This window comes from Heteronotia binoei, chromosome 3 (assembly GCF_032191835.1).
Source record: "Heteronotia binoei isolate CCM8104 ecotype False Entrance Well chromosome 3, APGP_CSIRO_Hbin_v1, whole genome shotgun sequence".
Lineage (NCBI taxonomy): Eukaryota > Metazoa > Chordata > Lepidosauria > Squamata > Gekkonidae > Heteronotia > Heteronotia binoei.
In genome coordinates, this window is record NC_083225.1 from 61,845,195 (window position 1) to 61,869,793 (window position 24,599).

General features: G+C 40.6%; 1 protein-coding gene across 1 annotated transcript in view; it reads right to left on the reverse strand.

Moving 5' to 3' along the window:
* Positions 1-24,599, reverse strand: part of PRKX (protein kinase cAMP-dependent X-linked catalytic subunit) — a 78,049-nt gene that overhangs the window by 28,106 nt on the left and 25,344 nt on the right. The window contains exon 2 of the mRNA XM_060233921.1: positions 7,147-7,315. Coding sequence (XP_060089904.1) covers positions 7,147-7,315 — 169 coding nt within the window. The remainder of the gene's footprint in view (positions 1-7,146; positions 7,316-24,599) is intronic.

Below are 24,599 nucleotides of genomic sequence, written 5' to 3' on the forward strand. Positions count from 1 at the left end.
TAAATATCTGGACTGTACATTATAGCAAGTCAAATGCTATTTGTTGTCTTTACAGATTTGATTGTTCTACTGTGACAATGTTAGCACGTTCTTCATGGAAGAGAACAATCTCTTCACATCCTGGGGGCAATGTCTATCCCTATCATTGCAGATCATCTGAGGTTATTTACTTTTGATAAATCTGAAATTCTATAAAGAAAATGTGAGTAAATATTCATTTGCACTATATTATAACAGCACTTCCTGAAGAAGTTATCCTACCCAATAATTATGTAGCGTGGATCTAACTGTCTAAGAAGTGTTTTGTGGTTTAAAACCTGCACTGACAACAGGAAAATGAAGCACAGTGTTAAACAGAATCTTCAATAAAGTATAAAGACATTCTCTCAGTTTTCTGAATGGGAAACATCTTTCTTTAAAACCTACTTTTGACTCTGCATCAGTGATACTCACTTCACAGGGTTGCTGAGATAGACATACACAACTACAATCAGCCAAAAGAGCCACTTTTACTTCCTTTCCTGACATGAGACCTGTACATCAGGGAGACTTACAACTCTTCTGTTCCTCCAGAGGCGCTTTTTTCAAGGTCTGAACCAGCAGCCAATCACAGTCCTAACTAGATGAGAGTGTTGCCTGAATCACAGCGAGGTGCCTCATTGGGAGATGGTGCTCAGAAGAGCTACAGGTAGCATGTCAAAGAGTCACATGTGACTCCCAAGCCACTGACTATCACTGCTCTAGATACCACTCAAATAGATAGCCTTTCAACTCATAAAACAAGGGTTAAGCTAAATAAGTTGCAAGGAGATCCATGACATAGCCTTACAAGCCTGTGGTTTTTTTAAAGTTAAAAACATTGAAGGCATCCCCCAATTTAGATATGGAACATAGCCCATTTTAATCCTTTAGAGCAGGGGTGGCCAATGGTAGCTCTCCAGATGTTTTTTGCCTACAACTCCCATCAGCCCCAGCCATTGGCCATGCTGGCTGGGGCTGATGGGAGTTGTAGGCAAAAAACATCCAGAGAGCTACCGTTGGCCACCCCTGCTTTAGAGGATTTAGCGTTGGTTCACAGCACACCATCCTTTAATGATCTTAGTTAATTGTTTTAACCTTGCGTATGCTTGCCCTTCTTTCATAGTTAGGAATGGTTATTACCCACAATGGATTCTGATTAGCTCTTTATCCCAAGAGGCTAGATCTTCTGACCTCTCTTATTGTGTCACAACCACAACACCTTAAACAGAGTCTCTTATCTTGAATGATAAACAACAGGATTTACAACATGTTTCTCTCTGCAAAACCCCCTCTCCCCCATTGATCTGGGTTATAAAGGTCTCTGTAAGATTAAACACTCCTGTGCATATGAAGAAGTGAGGTTGGACTCATAAACATTTATATTGAAATAAACTATGTTAGCATTTAGGATGCCATCTAACTCCAGTTTTATAGGTCTGGGAGAGAAGGGGGTTTAAACCTATGTCCTGCATGCTTACTTCTCAAAGCTAATAAAACACTGGAGGCAACATACATTAAGAAAACAGCACAGAAGTGACTTCAAACCCAGTGACATGGTCACAATCTGAACTGAAGCCAGCAATGGCTGCTGTTATTTTTTTAAAAGCTTGTCTGTACCTACTAGTGAGTATCTTGCAGTCCGGTATTTCTTGATAACAAGCGTCAAACATAGGTTAGGAGCCTGCCATATAGAAGTGAGAACATGGGACAGGCAAGCAGTTTGAACTGTGACAAATGTAGCATAGAAAACAAGAAATAACCAAGGATAAATGTGAGGTAAATGGCTGAGAGTCAAACCATAAGAATACCTGGGTTAAAGTCCTAGTGGGAAATCACTCTGTGGTTGTGATCACACATGCTAAATAATGCAGTTTCAATCCACTTTCAATGCATTTTCCAACTGGATTTTACTTGTGTAAACTGGCAAAAGCCAGTTTAGAACTGCATTGAAAGTGGACTGAAACTGCATTATTTAGCATGTGTGATTTGCAGCCTGTATCTACTTTCTGTTTTGAAGAACCATACCTTTGAAGAACAATTTAACCCTTTAATTCTAAAAGTAAGTTGATATGAAAAAACCAGCCACAAGATTAATGGACTACTTCTTATTTACAGCATATAAATTTGTTTTACTAACTTTGCCCTCACATTAATTAGGGAAAAGACAGTTTTTAAAATCAGATAGAATTTTTAAAAATATGCCTTTTTTTTTTCTTGCCCACTACTTCCCCATTCACCATATCAAGATGCAATCATATTATTTTGAAATCACCCTTGTGATTTCACCATATCTGGATACAATCTGCACACACCCATTCTATTTTAACTTGCCAGTATTTCACATTTCTGGTGGTGTGCATTACTCCACCACAAAGAAACTCATAGCAACAGTAAAGCACATATAGGAACAAATTTTCATATCGTTTCAATCTCAGGAATAGATTTAAATGGCCATTAAAAAGTAATGAACACTTCTGTTGCAGGAAGGATTCTTATGACAGAGAAAGGCTTCAAACTCTGCTGAGCACAGCGGAGTGGCTGGATCCTCTTCAATGTACTCACCAGCAAGTATTACAGTAAATATTATAGATGTCTGATGCTACTGTATTTTCTCTAGGGTGAAAAAAATCATAAATCTTTCTCTTTATGAACACTCACATAAAAGACTGCTCTGTTCAACACACAAAACAAAGATACACAATCTCAAATTAAGATTTTTCATTCTTACCAAAGAGTGCCTCTCATTTTTCCACAAAATACAAAGTGATGATACATTCACAACAATAGTGGAGATGAATAAATACGACTTCTTACAGGGGGGGTCAACTCATTTTCTTGCTCCCACTATTTCTGCATCCCATTCTCTGAAAGCTCCCTTTCCTGCTTCCTTCCTTCTTTCTACCCACCAGGCAACATACCTTTATCTGCCCATTCTTCAGCCTTCCCTGCTTCCCTCCCCCTGGCAACCCCTACCTGTGAAAACTTGGGCCTAGCTGTGTGGAAGGACACTACGCCCAGCAAGCATGGCGTAGAACCCTCAAGGACTTGCAAGGGTCACCTGCAAACTTTATCTTTCCCTGCTTCCTTCCTTCCTTCCTTCCTTCCTTCCTTCCTTCCTTCCCACCCACTCTTAAAATGCCCCTCCCATCTTCAGTTATACTTATTATCAGTTATTATATGTTTACTTCATTTATATCCCATTTTTCTTCACAATGTAAGCCAAAAGCAGCTTACATCATTATCTTCCATTTTATCTTCACAAGTTCAACTGTGAGGCAAGTTCAACTCAGAGCTTGTGACTGGCCCACCCTCACGCAGTAAGCTTTCATAGCAGAGTAGGGGCTTTGAACCTGAGTCTTCTGATCCTAGGCCAGCACTCTAACCACAACACGACACTGGCTTTTGAGCCAACACTAAACTGCTGATGAGCTGATAAAAAACAGTAAATTGGCCTAGATAAATTATGGAAATTACACAGTAGCAAGTTGCCTGGTGATTGCTGCTGGGCCTTGCCCAAAGGAGTTTTCTCCTCAAAGGCCAAAATAGCCCTAGAAAGGGCCTTGCCCCCACCTGCGCTCCACTAACTGAAACCACAATCTGAAATATTATTGTGGTTGCCTAGCAATGGCAACTCGGGGCATTAGTTTCTTAAAGCTAAAGATGCTGCTTATATTATTTCGGTGGGTTTAAGTCCCCCATTTTCTATTTCTTTCTCTCTCTCTTTTTGTGTAGCTTTGATATTTTTCTTGTCTGTCCATGACTCCGGTCTCTGGATTTAAGTATCCACAGATTTTGCTACAGTATGTCACAGAAGTGAGTATACCCCCTCACATTTTGTAAATATTTACAAACACTGAAGAAATGACACTTGGCTACAATGTGAAGTAGTGAGTCTACAGCTTGTATAACAGTGTAAATGTGTTGTCTCCTCAAAATTACGCAACACCCAGCCATTAATGTCTAAACAGCTGGCAACAAAAGTGAGTACACCCCTAAGTGATAATGTTCAAATGGGGCCCAAAGTGTCAATATTTTGTGTGGCCCCCATTATTTTCCAGCACTGCCTTAACCCTCTTGGGCATAGAGTTCAGCAGAGCTTCACAGATTGCCACTGGAGTCCTCTTCCACTCCTCCATGATGACATCACATAGCTGATGGATGTTAGAGACCTTGCACACCTCCACCTTCCATTTCAGGATGCCCCACAGATGCTCAATAGGGTTGAGGTCTAGAGACATGCTTGGCCAGTCCATCACTTTTACCCTCAGCTTCTTTAGCAAGGCAGTGGTCGTTTTGGAGGTGTATTTGGGGTCGTTATCATGTTGGAATACTGCCCTGCGGCCCAGTCTCCGAAGGGAGGGGATCATGCTCTGCTTCAGTATGTCACAGTACATGTTGGCATTCATGGTTCCCTCAATGAACTGTAGCTCCCCAGTGCCAGCAGCACTCATGCAGCCCCAGACCATGACATTCCCACCACCATGCTTGACTGTAGGGAAGACACACTTGTCTTTGTACTCCTCACCTGGTTGCTGCCACACACACTTGACACTATCTGAACCAAATAAGTTTATCTTGGTCTCATCGGACCACAGAACATGGTTCCAGAAATCCATGTCCTTAGTCTGCTTGTCTTCAGCCAACTGTTTGCAGGCTTTCTTTTGCATCATCTTTAGACGAGGCTTCCTTCTGGGACGATAGCCCTGAAGACTGATTTGATGCAGCGTGTGGCATCTGGTCTGAGCACTGACAGACTGACTGCCCACCCCTTCAACCTCTGTAGAAATGCTGGCAGCACTCATACGTCTATTTCCCAAAGCCAACCTCTGAATATGATGCTGAGCACGAGCACTCAACTTTTTTGGTTGACCGTGGCAAGGCCTGTTCTGAGTGGAACCTCTCCTATTAAACCGCTGTATGGTCTTGGCCACCATGCTGCAGCTCAGTTTCAGGGGCTTGGCAATCTTCTTATAGCTTAGGCCATCTTTATGTAGAGCAACAATTAGTTTTTTCAGATCTTCAGAGAGTTCATTGCCATGAGGTGCCATGTGGAACTTCCAGTGACCAGTATGAGGGAGTGAGAGTGATAACCTGCTCCCCCTTCACACCTGATACCTTGTACCACTAACAAGTCACATGACACCAGGGAGGGAAAATGGCTACTTGGGCCTCATTTGGACATTATCACGTAGGGGTGTACTCACTTTTGTTGCCAGCAGTTTAGACATTAATGGCTGTGTGTTGCATAATTTTGAAGGGACATCACATTTAAACTGTTATACAAGCTGTAGACTCAAGCTGTAGACTCTCTACTTTACATTGTAGCCAAGTGTCATTTCTTCAGTATTGTCACTTAAATATTTACAAAATGTGAGGGAGCGTACTCACTTCTGTGACATACTGTATGTTGAGAATTATAGATATTGATAACATTAGAACAAAATGGTAGATTTCAATGAGAATTAAGCAAACAGCATTGAAAAAGAATTTCAAGGATTTCAGTTATGCTTCTCTGGGACATTCTTGCTAAATTATATCACTTCAAGCTAAAACAATTTTTAAAATGTTAAGAGGACAAGTTTGAGATATTAGAGTATAGAAAACCTTCATTTACAGCAATTACTGTAATTTTAGGGGTGATATTTTCTTCCATTATGCCATTAGTAATGTTTTAATACTTATTTTTGGGTTTTTGCTACTATGTGAAAAATTTGTCTGCTTTAGTGCTGGCTCTGCCCTTTAGGGGGAGTAAAAGGAACCATGTTTTGTTTGGTTTCCAGAAAAAAGATCAAATTATGCAGCACTGCAAATAGCAATTCTCATTCAAATATATGAAAGATCTCTGTTGAATTTCAGCCTGGATACCTCCCTTGAGACCAATGTCAAGTGAAATACCAGGACAATATATGACTGCCCAGACCGTAGCATATAAGCAAGTAAATATGTTTACAGCTCATATGGCACAGAAGCAACACCACGGATAAACTTAGCGTTGCCAAGTCCAATTCAAGAAATATCTGGGGACTTTGGGGGTGGAGCCAGGAGACATTGGGGTGGAGCCATAAGCAAAGTTGTGACAAGCACAATTGAACTCTGGCCATCACATTTAAAGGAACCGCACACCTTTTAAATGCCTTCCCTACTTTAGAAATAATGAAGGATAGGGCACCTTCTTTTGGGGCTCATAGAATTGGACTGCCTGGTTCAATTCTATGAGTCCAATTCTATTGTCCTGGTCTGGAGGAGCTGTTTTTTTTAAACTTGGAGAGCATTTTGAGGAGAGTAAACAGATGCTATGCTGAAAATTTGGTGCCTCTATCTCAAAAAAACAGTCCCTCCAGAGTCCCATATACCCCCAGATCAATTCTCCATTATACCCAATAGAATTGATCTCCATAGAGAATAATGAAGTGCCCAGCAGACATCCCCCCGTTTCTGACAACTCTGAAGTGGGAGAGGGCCTGCTACTACCAGGGGATTGGCATCTCTACTCATGATTTGCTGAACTTCCAACTTCTTCAAAGTAACACAGAACAACCAAAGGTTCAAGTTTGCCTTTCCTATGCAAACAACCTCTGAAAAGCTTGTGCAACTAATGGAGGGTCTGAGCTGCTTTCACAGGCAATGGAATCAGTCATGTTCTTCTGCCTATTTCCCCTCCCACCCCCATTCAGCCTTAAAGACACAGACATACAATTCCAAGAGAAAGCCTTGCCTCCAGAGATGGAAAGAAACATGGTGGCTGTGGGGGTGGGGCTTCCCCAGGCCGGCCAGCTGACTGGGGGAGGGAAGGAGCCTGGGAAAGTGGGAGAACCCCCGCTGGGATCTGGGGATTGGCAAGCCTAGATAAACTCCATTTTTCATTTTTTTTGGGGGGGGGAGGGCATGGACTAAGAGACATAACTGTTCTCTTAAACTAAATATATTTTTGGATCCTAGAATGAAGGGTTTTTCTGCAGTAGTTTTAAAAACAAACAGATCAAGAAACAAGTTCTAACAGTGGCCCCAGAAGTATTCTCTACATAAAAAGTGAATGTGTAACATTAGCCACACAAAAAATTCTATATTTATTCATATAAAACTTTAAAAGTATTCCACAAAAACAGAAAGGGGTGGAAGGCTTACAGTCTGATCAGAAATGGATGATTCAGTTCTTTTAAGACTGATTTTTCATTGTGCACATGCTGTTCTTGTTTTAGTCGAATGACATCTGGGATGCTCATTACTTTCAATGCGAAGTAACATTTGGCTGATTTTTCTTTCACCAGATGAACCCGCCCAAAAGTACCTGTTCCTAAAAATGAAAAAAAAAGTGTGTCAAATGAGAAGGAAATTTGGAGTTACAACATGAATATAGAAAATCAATGCATTAACCTGACAACACAAGACTTTCTGCATTCTTGGACAGCTTGGACCTGTACACCTTGCTGTTTTTAATAGCAACCATATTTGCAAACAAACATCTCAGCTGCTCCCTTTTACTTCTATCTACTGACTGTTTGTGCAAGAAGCTGAGCAGTTGTGCATAATAAGAAGCAGCTCTGCCATAGTTCTCTTTTTTCATACTATAGAGGTGAGAAGACCAGGCAAAAGATTTCTTTGACAGTGTTACAGCTTGGAAAAAAAATTGGATGCATAACACTGTGTTCACAGAGGAGTGATAGTCCTTGGAATAAGGAACATAAGGGATAACAGAGGCAACTATTGGGACAGGACCAGGCCTCTTGGGAGTTCTAGTTATCTATTCCTGCTTATCTCATCTATACTGTGTTATTGCTGAGCAAAGATTAAACATTTATCAATGGTGATTTGTATACATTACATTCTGATCCACTTCTAGGTATCACAAAAATCACATGGTTTAATCCAGCCTAGAATACTTTGGAGGAAACAAATTAGGATATTACATCACAGCTAACAGAGGTTAATTGAAGGCTCCACAAACCAGGAAGCTTTTTGCATACAGAGAGGAGACAGTGCGTACACATAAAAATAAGGGGGGGGGGGTTAGTGCCCATCACAGCTCACCAGACATTTATCATGACCTCTAAATGTGGCCAGAATGCTTTTATATGCATTCACACACAAAAAAAATTAATAAATGTTCTTTGCACTGGGAAGTCTTCAACAGATTTTTAAGCAATTTGTTAGCTTTTTCTATTTTATGTTGTCTTTTTAAAAAAAATAAAAAAAAGCTTTATACCAATGTGGGTAATATTTAATCATACATTTTGTTACAAAAATAATAAAATAGAAGAAAAGAGGCATTTTGGGAAAATACACCTAACTCTTCTTCTCATCAACATTCCATGAAATTAGAACATCTTATGGAAATAGTACCCAAGCTATGCTGTAGGAAAATAGAAGGCATGGAAATCTATCTAGGTCTTATAGACCACCTAAAGGTTATCTTGCCTCCATCTTTTGAAAATTCAGAGAAGTATTTAGAATGTACTTGTGATGTACCTTTCTTACTTACATAGAGTTCCTATCACCCTCCACAGGTTCAGGGTTACAAGTATGCAAGGCTGTCACATGTCTTTTAAAATCTATGAAGAGCCATGACCATTTCACGGAAACATCAGCAGACAGGGTAGCCTAGCACCTTTTAATGTGCCCCTCACTCAGGGCTGGCCCGTGTGTCCCTGGCGCCCCAGGCAGGTGCCCTCCATCCCCCCATGGCACAGCACCCCCACCTCCTCCCTCCCCCCATTCCTTTCCCATTTGCCCCCCCTCCAGTGCTCCAGGCAAGCATTTAGTTTGCCTTCCTTTCCCCCCCACGTTGCCGTCGCTGCTGTGGCCACTGCCGCAGGCAGCCACTATCCCCCTTTGGCCCGCTGCCACCACCCCCCACGTCCTCCGACCAGTCACCGAGCTCTACTTGCTCTCCCTCCCTCGCCGCTCGCCAAGCTAAGACCTGTCGGCTACTCACAGCCCGCGCCTACGTGTTTTGACTCAACAAAATGTGCAGGCACAGGTTGTGAGTAGCCGACAGGCCTTAGTTTGTTGAACAGCGAGGGAGGGAGAGCGAGTAGAGCTTGGTGACTGGTCAGAGGGCGCGGGGGGTGATGGGCCAGAGGGGGATAGTGGCTGCGGTGGCAGCAGCATTGGGGGGGGGGAAGGAAGGCAAACTAAGTGCTTGCCTGCGACGCTGGGGGGGGGGCAATTTGCCTCCCCCTGCCTCCCGGCGCCTTAGGCAATCACCTAGTTTGCCTAGTGGCAGGGTCAGCCCTGCCCTAACTCAAACACTTCATAGAATTATTGAGGCTGGGGATTCAAACTCTGTTTCATTCATTTGCTACCACCATTTGTTCATACCCTTAAATATCTGTGGACAAAGACGGTAGCCTGTGTGTAGGTTTCATTCCCTAAGACAATCAGCCCACAGGATTAAACAAACAAGGAGTTAACATTTATTTAAGGTTTCAATATAACACTGAAGAAAGACAGGTAGAGGTTACATTTCTTTTCAAATTTTTGAACTCAGCCTGCTTTGGCGGGGAGGGTGGGATATAAATTAAAAATTATTATTATTATTATTATTATTATTATTATTATATTATTATTATTATTAATATATTTCAGCATTTGGGATCTTTTGTTACACCAGCTGGTATTTGGATGGGAGACCACAAAGGAAGACTAAGCTTGTTACACAGAGACAGGGAATGGCAAACTATCTCTGAATGTTTCTTGCCTTGAAAATCTGATGAGGTCACCATAAATCAGCTGTAACTTGAAGGCTCTTTTCCACCCTAAAACATTTCAGTTCAGTTCAGTGGCACACAAGAACTAGGGTTACCAGGTCTTACCTGTCTTTGGGGAGGGGGGCTCCCAGATCCATTCTGGGATGTTCCTGTGTGCATTCATCAGCACGCACGGCACAATGACATCACCAGAAAGTGACATCATCATGCAGAACACATCACACATGGACATTCTAGCATTTTGGTAACAATAGAGTTTTGGCTAAAAGATAGAGCATCCACATGCAATGTGCCCAGCATGATGACATCACTTCTCGATGATGTCATTGCACCATCGCTATGAGAAGAGGCTGTTCAGGGGTGCAGCTTCCCCAATGGCCATCTGGATTGGGGCCCCAGAAATTGGGGAAAGCCCTTCCTGGACTGGAAGACTGGCAACCCTGACAAGAAATCACAGCTCCGGGAGGAAAGGATTATACCCATGGATTCTGAAGCATGCAAAGCTACTTCACAAGATGTTAACATTTCTCACACTTTAAGCTGGTTAGTAACTGTCAGAAAACCCCCCACTTCATTGTGTAGTATATTATTATGTAGACTTATAATAAATACATGCACCTGGAGATACAAGACTGAATTTTAATTATGCACACAGTTGTACACATTGATAAGATGTTTCAAGGATCCCATTTTGCTTGGTGACTGCCAGTTTCAGTATTCAATTTATATCACAGTGCAACAGAAAATTATATGGCTACTTAAATAGTTTTTCTTTTGTTAAAAAGATACAGCTTAATGAAGGACTGTACAGAAAAATATATAAATCCTACCCAATAGTCAACTACCAAAGGCATCTCATGTATTAAAATACACTGCCAATGATGCAATGATCACTTTGACAGCTGAGAACACAGCAACAAATTGCTTTACTACTGTCTGCATTCATAGGACGTTTCCTGGCTCTACATCTGTCCCAATGTAAAGCATTGCTTCATTTTTCCTAGAGATATGGGAAGGAAGTTATACAATAGCTTTTTAAAAAGAACACTACCAAGTACAAGATTTAATTCTTATAATCTAAAGCATATCTAAATCCTGTTCTCCAACATAAAATAGGTCAATTTAATAAAGAGAGAAGCTTCCCTGCGGCAGGTTTATGTCAAGCTTTTAATAAAATCACTTGTCTTCTACTCCACCCATACATTATTTGTAAGAATACAGAATAGTTCACCACAGATATACACCACAGAGATGTGCATATATGTGAAACAGTACAAACCACATTGATCTGAACTTCATTGTGTTTTCAGTCAAGTGAACGAAGTCCTACTGATCAGATGCAAGTCAAATGTATACTGATTACGGTTTGTCAGTGTAAAGATAAAACAAAATCATCTTGAAGTTAAGCAAACATCTCAGTAAATCTTAGGTATTTACATGCATTTAAAAAACCCCACAAACTTTAGCTATTATTTTTAAAGGTCTCAAGGAAGGATAATTCTTGAACTTGTAAAAGGGTATTCCATACATTATATAAACATCAAGCAACAAAAAACTCCAAATAAAAAGTCACTACTTTTCCTGTATGATTATTCAAAACACCATATTTGTCTAAGCACTGCTAAAGAGATATTTCTCTCATGAACCAAAAAAATTACAACAAGCAAAAAACTTTTAACAAGTAATAAAGCAAATACCTTCTACATAAAACTGATATTAGCAGGAATTGCATATCGCACATTGCTTCAACTACAGTACTTTAAGCAGAAAAATAAAACAATGTTCATAAGAAGCTTCTTAATATATTTTCGTGTGTCATTTGCTATCCTGGAAAACTTAATATGAGATTAAATTCCTTAACACTACTGTCATTGCATGAATGTATCAGTAAACAACTTTGATTTCTTTTATTTATTTATTTTATTGGATTTATATCCCGCCATCCTGCTGCAGCAGACTCAGGACAGCTCACAATACATAACTTACAATAAAAACATTCAACAGTTTAAAAATAATTTGGTGCTACTGTTGATACAGATTTAAGATGGCGTTCAACGATCTTAAGCATCCATTGGATCTAGCATCTCGGTAGTGGTGGTCAGCATTTCAGTTAAATACTAACTGAAACAGTGTCATCTTACAAGCCTTGTGGAACTGGGCAAGGTCCCACAAGGCTCTGACCTCCTCAGGCGGTTGGTTCCACAAATGAGGGGCAGCAAATGAGAAGGCTCTTTCATTGTTTTCAGTCTTGCCTCCCTTGGCCCAGAGATCTATAACAAGTTTTGTGTTCCTGATCTAAGTACCCTCTGGGGAACATGTGGGGAGAGACAGTCCCTAAGGTAAGCATATAGGGCTTTAAAGGTAATAACCAGCACCTTGTAGTAAATCTGGTATACTACCGGCAGCACCCGCAACCCAGGCTGTATGTGCTCCTGCATGGAGAGCCTCAAGAGCAGCCTGGCTGCCACATTCTGCAACAGTAGCAGTTTCCAGATTTGGGACAAGGGCAGCCCCATGTAGAGGGCATTGCATAGTCCAATCTTGAGGTGACCCTAGCATGGACCACAATTGCCAAGTTGCTGCGCTTGAGGAAGGGAACCAACTGCCTTACCCGCCTAAAGTAGTAAAAGATGGATTTGGCAGTAGCTGCTATCTGGACCTCCATTGTTAGGGAAGGCTCCAATAGCACTCCCAGGCTTCTAACCCTTGGTGCTATTGTAAGTGGCACTCCGTCAAAAGTCGGTAAGGGGATTTCCCTGCCAGGACCGCTGCGACTCAGGCAAAGGACCTCTGTCTTCACTGGATTCAACCTTAGTCAACTCAGCCTAAGCCATCCTGCCACAGCTTGCAACAGCCAGGTCCAGATTTTCTGGAATGCAGTCAGACTGGCCGTCCATCAGTAGATAGAGGTGAGTGTGATCTGCATACTGATGCAAACCCAACTCATAACTCCAGACAATCTGGGCAAGGGGGCACATGTAGATGTTAAACAACATCAGAGAAAGCACCACTCCCTGAGGCACACCACAACTAAGCAGGTGTCTCTGGGATGACTGTCCTCCAGTCACCACCCTTTGTCCCCAACCTTGAAGGAAAGAGGAAAGCCATTGTAAAGCTAACTCCTGAATCCCTATGTTGGCAAGGTGGTGGGTCAGTAGCTGATGGTCGACTGTATCAAATGCAGCTGACAGGTCTAACAACATCAGCACTGCTGAACCACCCTGATCCAGATGTCGCTTGAGATCATCTATGAGTGCAACTAGTACTGTCCCCATCCCATGGCCTGGGCAGAAGCCAGACTGATGGGGATCTAGGATGGAAGCATCCTCTAGAAAGCTCTGCAACTGTAGTGCCACTGCGCTCTCAATAATCTTACCCAGAAAGATAAGTTTGACACCAGCTGGTAGTTTGCCAATTTGTCTGGGTCCAATGTTGGTTTTTTAAAGAGAGGGTGGACCACTGCCTCTTTAAGAGACGATGGAAAAAGCCTTTCAGAGAGGGATCTATTTATGATATCCCGTAAAGGATGTCATAGCTCCATCTGGCAAGCTTTAATCAGCCAAGATGGGCAAGGGTCCAGATCACATGTTGTCAGGCAAACAGTGGAGAGTATTCCGTCAACTTCCTCCATGTTGAGTGTTGTAAAATGATCCCAAAAACTGGAAGACAGGCATGGAGTCTCAAGTTCACATACCGTTTCAAATGCGGCAAGGAGGTTGTGATGGAACGATGAGATCTTATCCATTAAAAAAGTCACAAAAGTCTCACAGCCAATGTCCAATTCCCTAACATTTGGTCTGCCTTGTGGCAGAGTTGTAAGAGACAATCAAATTAAACAATTGTGCTTACAACAAGATCCAACTATTTCCTGCACAATACAACTCAAGCAATTATCTGTAAAAATCCACTCAATTATAAGCTTACCAGGGCTTTTTATGTAGAAAAAGCCCAGCAGGAACTAATTTGGATATTAGGTCACACCCCTGATGTCACCCTTGTTTCACACAGGGCATTTTTGTAGAAAAAGCCCATCAGGAACTCATTTGCATATTAGGCCACACCTCCTGGTGCCAAGCCAGCTGAAACTGCGTTTCTGTGTGTTCAGCACTGTTTCCTAGACATGGAGGTACTAGGATCCCTTTCATATTACCATTCTAATCTGGATGTTATCTGCCGTTGGCCCAATTCTGAGAAAAGCAATACAGGAATAGGAGTTCCATACAGTGAATTTCATCCTGCTAATGAGCCATTTCTGAAGCGTGCTTTCCTTCCTGCCTGTTTTCGCTGAGCTGTCTTTTTTGCAGGTTTTTTTTTAAACATTCTAAGTTGAGTGCTATAGTGCTAAATCAAAATAGCACTTGTTGTAACCATGTAACAACAGCCACAGCCATCTCAATGGTCACACAGCAGAAAAGGGTGTGTGTGAGGGGGAAACGGCACTATAGTAAATGCTGCAGACATTTTAAACAGACCACTACACCAATTCAGAAGTACAGAGAGGTGAAAATGGAAGAAAGTTTACATCACAAAACAACTCAACCCCACTTTGCCAGCAGAAGGCAAGAAGCTTTGTAGGAATAGGTAAATAATAGTCATTAGCAGCCGTTTGCTAAAATAGTTCTGGTTGAAATGGCACAAAAAATCCATTGGCAACCAATTGCTAAAATGGATGACAAAGACCATTTGAAAGGGACCTACAAGTTTAATAGTAATGGCTTTCTTTCTCTTTTTTAAAAAAGTTCACATACTCGTAAAGCAGTTTGCAGAAGAAAGTATGTTTTAATTGTATAATTAAAGTATAATTTTAATTGTTTTATGCCATTTTTATGATTTCATTATAGGACTGCCAGATCCTACCTTCTTCCCAGAAGGGGGATGTTTGGGCCTTGCTGGAAAATTCTGCTTGTGGCGATGGTCTGATCTTTGGGGAAAACTCTATGACTTGAGCCTTAATTTATCATAGTTTTGCCCAAAAATAGAGCACTGCCAGTGATGTTGGTGACATGATGATGTCACTTCCAGGTGATGTCATTGTGTTGCTTTCTGGGACATCTGCAGGTGGGGCTTCTTCCCAGTGGCCATCAGGCTGCTGATGGAGAGGAGCTTGCAAAAGCAGGAGAACCCCTGCCCAGACCAGGGAGTTGGCAACCCTGTTTTATCATGCTTCATTTCATGAGCTACCTTAAGCAGGTCTCTGGAGATGTGGCACAGAAATTCTCTAAATGAATAACTAAAAATTACAATTATGACAACTATGAGAAGAACTCTTGTCATGCCTATCGACTTTTTTCTTCCTGCATATCACGCAAAATGAGGACCCTCAGGTTTTGTGGAAAGAAGACTCTGATGAAGGCCAGGACCCTGATGAATGTCGGAATCTATGGAGCTAACTATAATGAGAACTACAAAGAATGTCTGAATATTTTTTAATATTTGTGACAAAAATCACATGGAATGAATGTTTACATTTGCTGCTAATTTATACATAATTTTCCAATGGATCAGTTACAATTCAGGCTGAAAGCACAGAGCTCTAATACCAACTATTTAATCAAAACGGCTTTGCTATTTATAAACCTCCAGAAATAATCTGGCAGATTATTCCAGACATGTAACAAACCTCTTGTTTTCAATGTTCCAGGGAAAAACAGAGTAGCCTAGAGCCACTGATGAATGTATAACTTTCCTAAGCAATTTTCTGCCTTCGCAAAGGGAGCTCAAGCAAGGTCATACTCTTGAAAATAAACCTATTATTGCTGTATTGGACAACTGAAAACTGTTAGTGCAGGTGTGTCAAATGTCCAGCCCATGGTCCAGAACAAGCCAGCCCAGGACTTTAATCAAGCTTGCAGGGCTCTTTTCTCCCCTCTTCCGGATCCTGTCCTCACCCTTTGAAGCTCCAAGGCTGCTGAAGTTCCCAGCTCCTTCTTCCTTGTCTTTGCAGGCTGAAGCAGGAAGCAATTCTGGGCTTGCAAAACTGTAAAGAAAATGTAGAATGGACTTTCCGTTAAGGTTTCTGTGCCCAGATAGACTGCTGTGGGAGCTACCTGAGCACAGAGACCTTAATTGAAAATCCATCTCATGTTTTCCTTGCAGCTTTGTCTGTGTTGGAATGTATTTCAATAGAGTGGAGCTCAGTTTCACTTTTCAGCATTTATAAAGCCAGTTAGAAGCTGTTCCTTGCTGGAGTTGTGCAACCTTGCAAATAAAGGGTTGATGCTTTGAGCCAGCATATCTCTGCTGAATAGACTTTAGAACTGGTGCCTAGTGAGTACTCTAACCTGGGAACCCACAGCCAAAGGGGGATATTACACTGAAGAGCCATTGCCAATCTGAGTAGACCTGGGGGCAGGGGAAGAAGCTTGCAATGCCCAGCCATTGCATGTTTTCCTAAGACAAGAACATTTTATATTTTTGGTTTATATTTTTCATTTTTGCTGTGATTCTGTTTGGTGTAGTGGTTAAGTGCATGAACTCTTATCTGGGAGAACCAGGTTTCATTCCCCACTCCTCTGCTTGAATGGCCTTGGGTCAGCCATAGCTCTTGCAGAGCTGCCCTTGAAAGCATAACTTTTGGGAGAGCTCTCTCAGCCCCACCTTACTCACAGGGTGTTTATTGTGGGTGAGGAAGATAAGGGAGCTTGTAAGCCACTCTGAGTGGAGGGCAGGATATAAATCCGATATCATAATCATAATCTTCATCTTCTGCTTGATGTTTTATTTTTAAAATTGCATTGCCAAATCCCACTATTCCTCCACCTTTCCATTTTAAACAAAACAATGCAAAGTTTTAAGCATGTTTGTATTTTAAATAAAAAAATAATAACTTTGTGTTTCTCTGTATCCTTTATAAAGTTTATATCTTCACTACCTGGCATTACATTTTATGATACACATGGCCTGGCCTCATAAAATCCCATTTACGTCGGCCCTCATAACAAATGAGTTTGGCACCCCTGCTTAGTGTCTGAGCAAAGATTAATTTTAAAAAAAGGATCTCAAAAACAGAGCTGGCCCTTTCACTAGGCAGACTAGGTGGGTGTCTGGGGCACGTCCCTGGCAAGGGCACCGGTGTTGCCCTCCCACCTGCTGTTGCCTCCGTAGCAAGAGAAATACTGGCAAAAGCAACAGGGAGCAGCAGCACGCCGTGAGGCTGCCTGTCGCTCTGCCATGCATCAGACACAGGGGTTGAGCTACAGCAGCCTCACAGCATGCGCTGGGGCGAAGGCATGTTGTTGCTCCCTGTTGCTTTTGCCGAGTGCCAGGCACCCTGCTGAGGGTGCTCTTCCCCGTGAAGCCACTGCTGTTCACAAACAAGTCCTTGTCCTCTTGAACAATTTTCCTAACTATATTGAAACCTACTTTCATCCAAGAGATATACAAGTTATTAAAACTGCCTATAGCAAAGCTGCTATTATAATGGCCCAGAGGCAGACAACAGTGGTCACTTATATTTTGAAACTACAGTTATAATTATATGCTTGTTGACAATTTCAAGCATTGATACTTTTTTGCATTTAACAGAGAATGCTGTACTTAATTAAATACAAAGTGATAATTTCATAATATAGAATATTAGTACCGTACTTAAAGGTACATGCCAAAAATACATTAACTATTTATTGCTCTTCCCATAAAACATGGATACCCTCCAATTACCTATGCTCTCCACCTCCAGCACCCTAAGGTCCTTTCTGAAGCTGAGAGACTCATATTTCAAAACAGTACTGCAAATTATGTAGACTGCATACACCATCTATTTACTTGGCATTGTTGTCTCTTTGGTTTATTAAACTGATGACCGGTTCCTTCAACACAGATCTCTTTTTCCAAGTCAGTCATTTCATATAATGTAGGAGTGATTTGGAATAGTGACCAAGTTGTCATCTCCCATTATGCAAATTACAGTGTGGCATCTAGAAAACAGAGCATCTGCCAACAATGGATGGAAAGACTGTAGATGCCATTATTATATAGTAAGGATCTGATTGCTGAGTGGGCTAATCACTATGATGCATACATACATATTTGCACTGACAAACAACCCATCATGCATATTGGCAAAATACACAACCAAAAAACAAGATTAAAACCCCCCACAAAATCTACCAATGTATATGGCCAGACATAAAGCTACAGTGTAGGAAGATGTGCATACACGCAGACAAGCCATATGAGTACAGATCATGCTCCTTCAAAAAATCCCATAGTGGAAGAAAAAATACATTTTTAAAAAAAACTCTAAAACTTTGTTATTAGTTACTGGTATCAAACTCTAATCTACATGACACAGCAGCTGTGTATTCAAAACCAGGCGATAATCAGATTTTTAGCCTGTATATATTCAGAACTCAATTGCTTACAATGATGTGTTTCCCTCAGAGGCTTTCCACCCTCATGCTGAAGATTTATGTACTCTCATGGCTTTGTTGCTCTCTTTAAAGTTAACAAAATAAGGATACAGCCACACTACTAAAATGCTCTATATATTTTTAAAAAGGCTCTTTTTTTGCTTTAAATAAGAGCTAACAATTTGATCGCTATCATGTGTTTTACTACAGCCACAACTATAAATCTGAGAAAATGGCAGAACAGAAGCATGTTCTTAATTTAGATTAAAGACAAATGAATAGGGTTGCCAACCACCATGGTAGCTGGAGATCTCCTGAGATAACAACTAATCTCCAGGTGACAGAGATCAGTTCACCTGGAGAAAACAGATGCTTTGGAAGGTGGATTCCATGACATTATACACCATTTAAGTCCCTCACCTCCCCAAACCCCAATTTTCCCAGGTTCCACTCCCAAAATTTCCAGGTTTTTCTCAACCTGAAGGTGGCAAACCAATACATGAACAATCCTAAAGGCCTTCAAGTACAGACTTCAGCATTTCTGAAACCAGACAAACATCAACCTACTTCACTATTCAAGGCACCGCCATGAAAATGATCATATGGCAGAAAAGGCTATTTGCACACAGGGTTGTATTTCTGACTATATTTAATTTAAAAGCTATTTGACCTAACCCAGGACAGATATCTCTTAAATATGTTTTAGTGTAACAGGATACCACATCATGATGCATACTATGAAACACAGGCATCATAGTTAGAAGTTGATTATTTGATCTTAAAATGCATAAAATGAATTGAAGTGATATTCTAAGAGTATTAAGAGCCCATCTGGTGTAGTGGTTAAGTGCGCAGACTCTTCTTATCTGGGAGAACTGGGTTTGATTCCCCACTCCTCCACATGCAGCTGCTGGTGTGACCTTGGGTTAGTCACTCACAACTCTCTCAGAGCTGTTCTGCTCAAGAGCAGTTTCTGTCAGAGGTCTCAGGCCCACCTACCTCACAGGGTGTCTCTGTTGGGGGGAGGGGAACGGATAGGAGATTTGTAAACTGCTCTGCGACTCCTTTGGGTGGTGAAGGGTGGGATATAAATCCAATCTCTTCTTCTTAAGCAACAATATGGAAAATTTTAATAGAACAATCAAAATGTTCTATTGTCATTGCATAATGGATACACTAAAATTAAAGGTTTCTTGAATAGCCAGACAAGCCTGAACTCATTGGAGCTTGGAAGACTAAACATTATTGGCCATTGTTAGTACTTAGATGGGAGACCACCAAGGAAGATCTGGATTGTTATGTTGAGAAAGGCAATGGTAAACCACCTCTGCTCATCTCTAGCCTTAAGAACCCCATGAGGGGTAGAGTTGCCAGGTCTTAACCTTGCTTCCAGTGGAGGGATCCTGCAGGATGGGTTTAATTTAGTCAGTATAATAATTTTAAGGTTAGTTTTAGTTATATAGATAGTTATGAAATCACTGCAAGGTGAACTGTCTCCAGTTTAATAGATTAATCATTCATATTTGGACTACTTTTCTGCTGTACCTAGGGTTGCCCTGCCTCCGGCAGGGGATTGTTTTGTCCTTTTTCCGGTGGGAGAAATAATCCACCAAAAAGCCAATGCAGCTCGCACAAAGTTTAAAGAGATTTTGAATGGCCTGTTTCAATAGTTAAAATATGATAGCCAGGGATGTCAAACATGTAGTTTGAGGGCTGAATCAGGCCCCCAGAGGGCTCCTATCAGGCTGTCGTCTGCTTCCTTCTCCCTCTCTCATGCTTCTTTCTGCATCACAGCTTGCTTTGCCAGGCTTGCTCAACTGCATAAGAGCTACAGAGCAAAACCTCTATTTTCTCCATTGGTTGAGACTCCTCCCTTGGAAGGAGGAGGAGGAATAGCATGCTTTGCCAAGCTCTCTCACTCACATAGAAGAGATACTCAGCCAAACCTCTCTTCCTTCTATTGACTGAGGCTCCTCCCCTCCACAGTTCCTGGTGAAGGAATGAAAGAGCCACAGCTTCCTTTGCCCAGTTCCCTTGATCCCATGTGAGAAATACAAAGAAAGCACCTTTAAGACCAATAAGTGCTAACATTTTAAGCATGTTTTAAATTTTTTAAAATATGTATTTGTGTTTCTGTTCTTTATAGAATTTATATCTCTGCTACGTAATCTTAAAAAGGTACACACATGGTCCAGACCAACATGGCCCGGCACCTCAAGATCTCATTTATGTCACATCCGGCACTTGTAACAAATGAGTTTGACACCCCTGATCTAAGGCTTCCAATACAAGTCCAAAAGTGTCAACTTGTAGTAAAGGGTCCTTTAGAGCTTGCTAGCCACAGCTAATCAACTTGATTAGGAGCTTGTTGGGATGCATACTTTTGTTTACATTTTTATTTGTATATTTTATTTTGTAAACTGTTCTGAGTCTCCAGTAAACAAATTCTGGTTATTTGACTGATCAGGAAAGATATGGCCCATTGAAGTATCTTAACATAGGTTAAGTATCTTAACACATTATTAACAAGAAGATATTTTATAAAGTTAATCAGTGGGTTTTAATAATCAACCCTATCTATTCAAGTGGGTAGCCATGTTGGTCTGATACAGCAGAACTGTACTCAATCCTATCTATGCTAATTACAAAAACAAATTATTTTGAAACAAAATTTACTTGGATAATGATTTCGCAGTTCAATGGATTAACATTGGTATATCTAGGATTTTCCTACTTGATAACTGTGTCCTTGTTCATTTTGTTTGTAATTATAGGTGTTATCCAACACGAGACAATTTGCAATACTGTCAATGTTTGCCTCTGACTGGTATGAGCACTAGGGACCAAGCTGTCCTGTTTTTACTACAAGTGATGTTGAAACATAAACGTAAACTAGTACCTACACACCTTGACTTAAACAGGACAGGCTAGTCTGACCTCATAAGACCTTGGAAGCTAAGCAAAGTTAGTTCAGGTTAGTATTAGGATAGAAGATCACCAAGGAAGTCTAGGATCACGAACCAGAAGCAAGCAATGGCAAAGCACCTCTGAACATCTCTTGCCTTGAAAATCATATGGGGTCACCATAAATTTGCTGCAACTGCATGGCAAAAAATATACAACTTCATTATACATTTGGCGCCATTAGGCCATGGTCACTTGACTGATAAAGTATGCCCCTTTCCAGGATCAGACCACTCTCCTTCTCAACTCTGTTGTAATAGTTCCTAAACTGTGACAGAATCTATACTAGCATAGACTAAAGGCTTCCCTCTTCCTCATTTTTATTCTCAAAGTAGAATTTGATTTTCATTCTCACTCTATTATAAGGGTGAGTTACAACATATCAAAATGTATTATTCTCATTTTGGTCCCATCCAGAGATTAGGTCTATGGACAGACAAGACAGATCCTTCTATAAACCTGAGCAAAGTTTGCAGAAAATCTGTAATCTTACAAAACAAACAAACACAAGCAAGTTAACCCTGTCAAAATGATAAAAGGACCACCTGTTGTATAACTAAATGGAAGCCTTCAGTGGCCATAGCTGGTTAACCACAACAATATTGTCAGGCTTCAGCGCTTGGTTTTTGTAAAAAAACTGGGGGAAGGATCATAGTCCTTTTCCAGGGCTTTTTTGGCCTTTGAGGAAGGAGTCACTGTGGCCAGGCTTGGCAACAATAACTACGCAATCTGCCATGGCATGACTTGAAGGATTCACTCAGGCTGTTTGCTGCTATTCAACAGCAGCCAATCCATGAAAGCCAGTGCAGTTCAGTGACTAGAGATTAGACTAGGATATGGGAAACTGAGGTTCAGATCCACACTCTGCTGTGGAAGATCATTGAGTGACCTTTGGCCACTTACACACTTTCAGCCTATCCTACCTCATAGGATTTGTATGAGGATAAAATGGAGGAAGGGAGAATAATGTCAGCTGTTGTGGGTCTCCATTAGGGAGAAAGGGATGATATAAATAAAACAAATAAATAATAAATACAGATTGGTTGGTGGGTGAGAAGGAGAGAAAGATGTTGAATCCCCCAGCTGATGTTCTGACTTTGCTGCACCCATTTTACAAAAGGTCATTTATTTTTGGGGGGGATTTTTCTTGAATTCAGATCCAGCACTCCCCATGTGTTTCACAGTTACTTTGAAAAGAGTTTGTGCCACCATGTCATCATCTACTTAGCGATGGAAATTCTTTTTGTATTTATGGCACTTAGGTACAGTTGTCCATTCCACAGGTTTTCCCCAATGTATTAACTGAACATCTGATTAACTTCAAATGAAATAAACCCATGTGGATTAGAAGACAAACCATTACTTTTAAAGTAATGTAAAAGCTATTTTTACACAACAAGAATATCTGACCTAATAATCTAAACTAGGTCCTTTTTTTGAGAAAAAGCAAACAACTTTTGCAAGGTGCAAAGGTTTTCCATTGCATTTGCAAAGCAATAAAAAGTCACTTTGTATTATGCTGGAGCAATTTCCTGCTTTGTTAGTATTATTCAGAAGCTCAGCTATGCAGAAGATTAAGTATATCTTGATATGATCACACAAGGGAGAGAATAGGAGGAAGACACATGAACTAAATTCTGTAACAAACATAACTTCAATGTAAAGCTTAATTAGGAGCTATTGGCATTTCAAGTTTCTTTTTAAACTGTTGAACATTGACAGCTCTCACAATGATATCTAACAATGTCACTTAATTATGTACTTGAAACCAACCCCCATCACTGTTCAAACACTTCAAATACATAAATAGCCAGCACTATTTACCCTAAAGTGTTCAGATAATCAGCTTCTCTACAATGTGTTCAAATTTGCAGTTAGAGGAGTGAACATCTGCCAAAAAAAAATTCGCTGTGCTCACAGTTCTCCAAAAGGCACACAGTTAAAGCATGCACCTGTTAAACTGGCTTAAAGATCATTACAACTCAAGGAAGACACCCATGCAGCAAGATTTTATCACATAGGTTTGCCAGCCTCCAGGTGGGGTCCACACATCTCCTGCTTTTAAAACTGATATCCAGCTGACAGAGATCAGTTCCCCTGGAGAAAATGGATGCTTCGAAGGGTAGACTCTATGGCATTGTACCATGCTGACATCCCTCCCCTCCTCAAACCCTGCTCTCTCTAGGATCCACCCCCAAAGTCCCCAGGTATTTTCCAACACTGACCTGTCAATTCTACACACAAAGCATCATGAAGCTAATATAATTTTTTACTTTTCAGAAATAATTTAAAAATTATCACATGATTAAGATACTTCAGATTGATGTCTTTGAAAAGGACACCTCATTGAACAACGTCATTACTCAACATAACTGCTATTTTGTCTATAACAGATTTACAATATTCCATAGTGTAGAATTCGATTTTCAACAGTCAAATCAAGGGAACACTTTCAAAGCATATTTGTCTAATTAGGGATTTTTAATGCAAGATACAAAGTAAGCCCCCTGCCCTGCCTCATTAAAGAAAAATTTGGAATTTGTTTAGGGCATCTAAGATGTGGTGTTGCTTCCCAAGGCTACAGAACAAAACACTCTGCTAAGTTATCTTTGAGCTTTCAACTTTTAAAAGTAGGAAGGCATCCAAACAGGGCTTTTTGGGTAGAAAAAGCACAGTGAGAACTCATTTGCATATTAGGCCACACCCCCTGGCACCAAGCCAGTGGGAGCTGCGTTCCTCCTCAGAAAAAAAGGCTTGCGTCCAAAGACAAGAAACTCATGCACAGAGCAGGAATAGAAATTTCAACTTTAGATAAAAACAGAGTATTTGGGGTACCACGGTGTATCCACCAAAAGAAACAGGCGGGCAATTTACTTCCACTTCAGAAATAAGCAGAACTATAGTGCTATTAGCATTTTAAGGAAAGAGGGTGCAAACTAAGGAAATTATGCTACAGACATGGTTTGACAGGTTCTACCTATGTTCACTATGAAGTCATTCAGGGTCACTACTCACTTCCATGTAAAGATGTGCAACTAAAACTAATCGTACCAATGGATTTTTAATTTGAGATATAAACTGATCTGGCATAAATAGTATATTAATTTTATAAGATAATATTGTTATAACTATGTTATTTATTCATCCAAAATTTTCTTTTAACTTTCAGTATATATCTGTATCATATTTTAAATTTAAGTGTGATATCTTGCCTCATGTTTATGCTGGTCTATGACCGCAATAAAGAACTGATTGATTGAGCATGGGGAAAGGCAATCACAATCCTCTTTGTGATAGCATGCAATATGTTTTATATTAATCTAATTTATGAAAAAAAGGTCAGAGATATTCCACACTTCAAAAGGACACCTATGAACTCTTAGTGTTCAGTGGAGTTTGTACAATCAGTAGTGAGATTTTGCATGATTGTAACTAGCAATACTAACAAGTTATCAATACAGTGACAACAGATATGGCAGCAAATGCTAATAGAATGACAACAAATGTTCTACTTCACACAATACCATGTTATAATATTTCCCAAATAATCAACTTT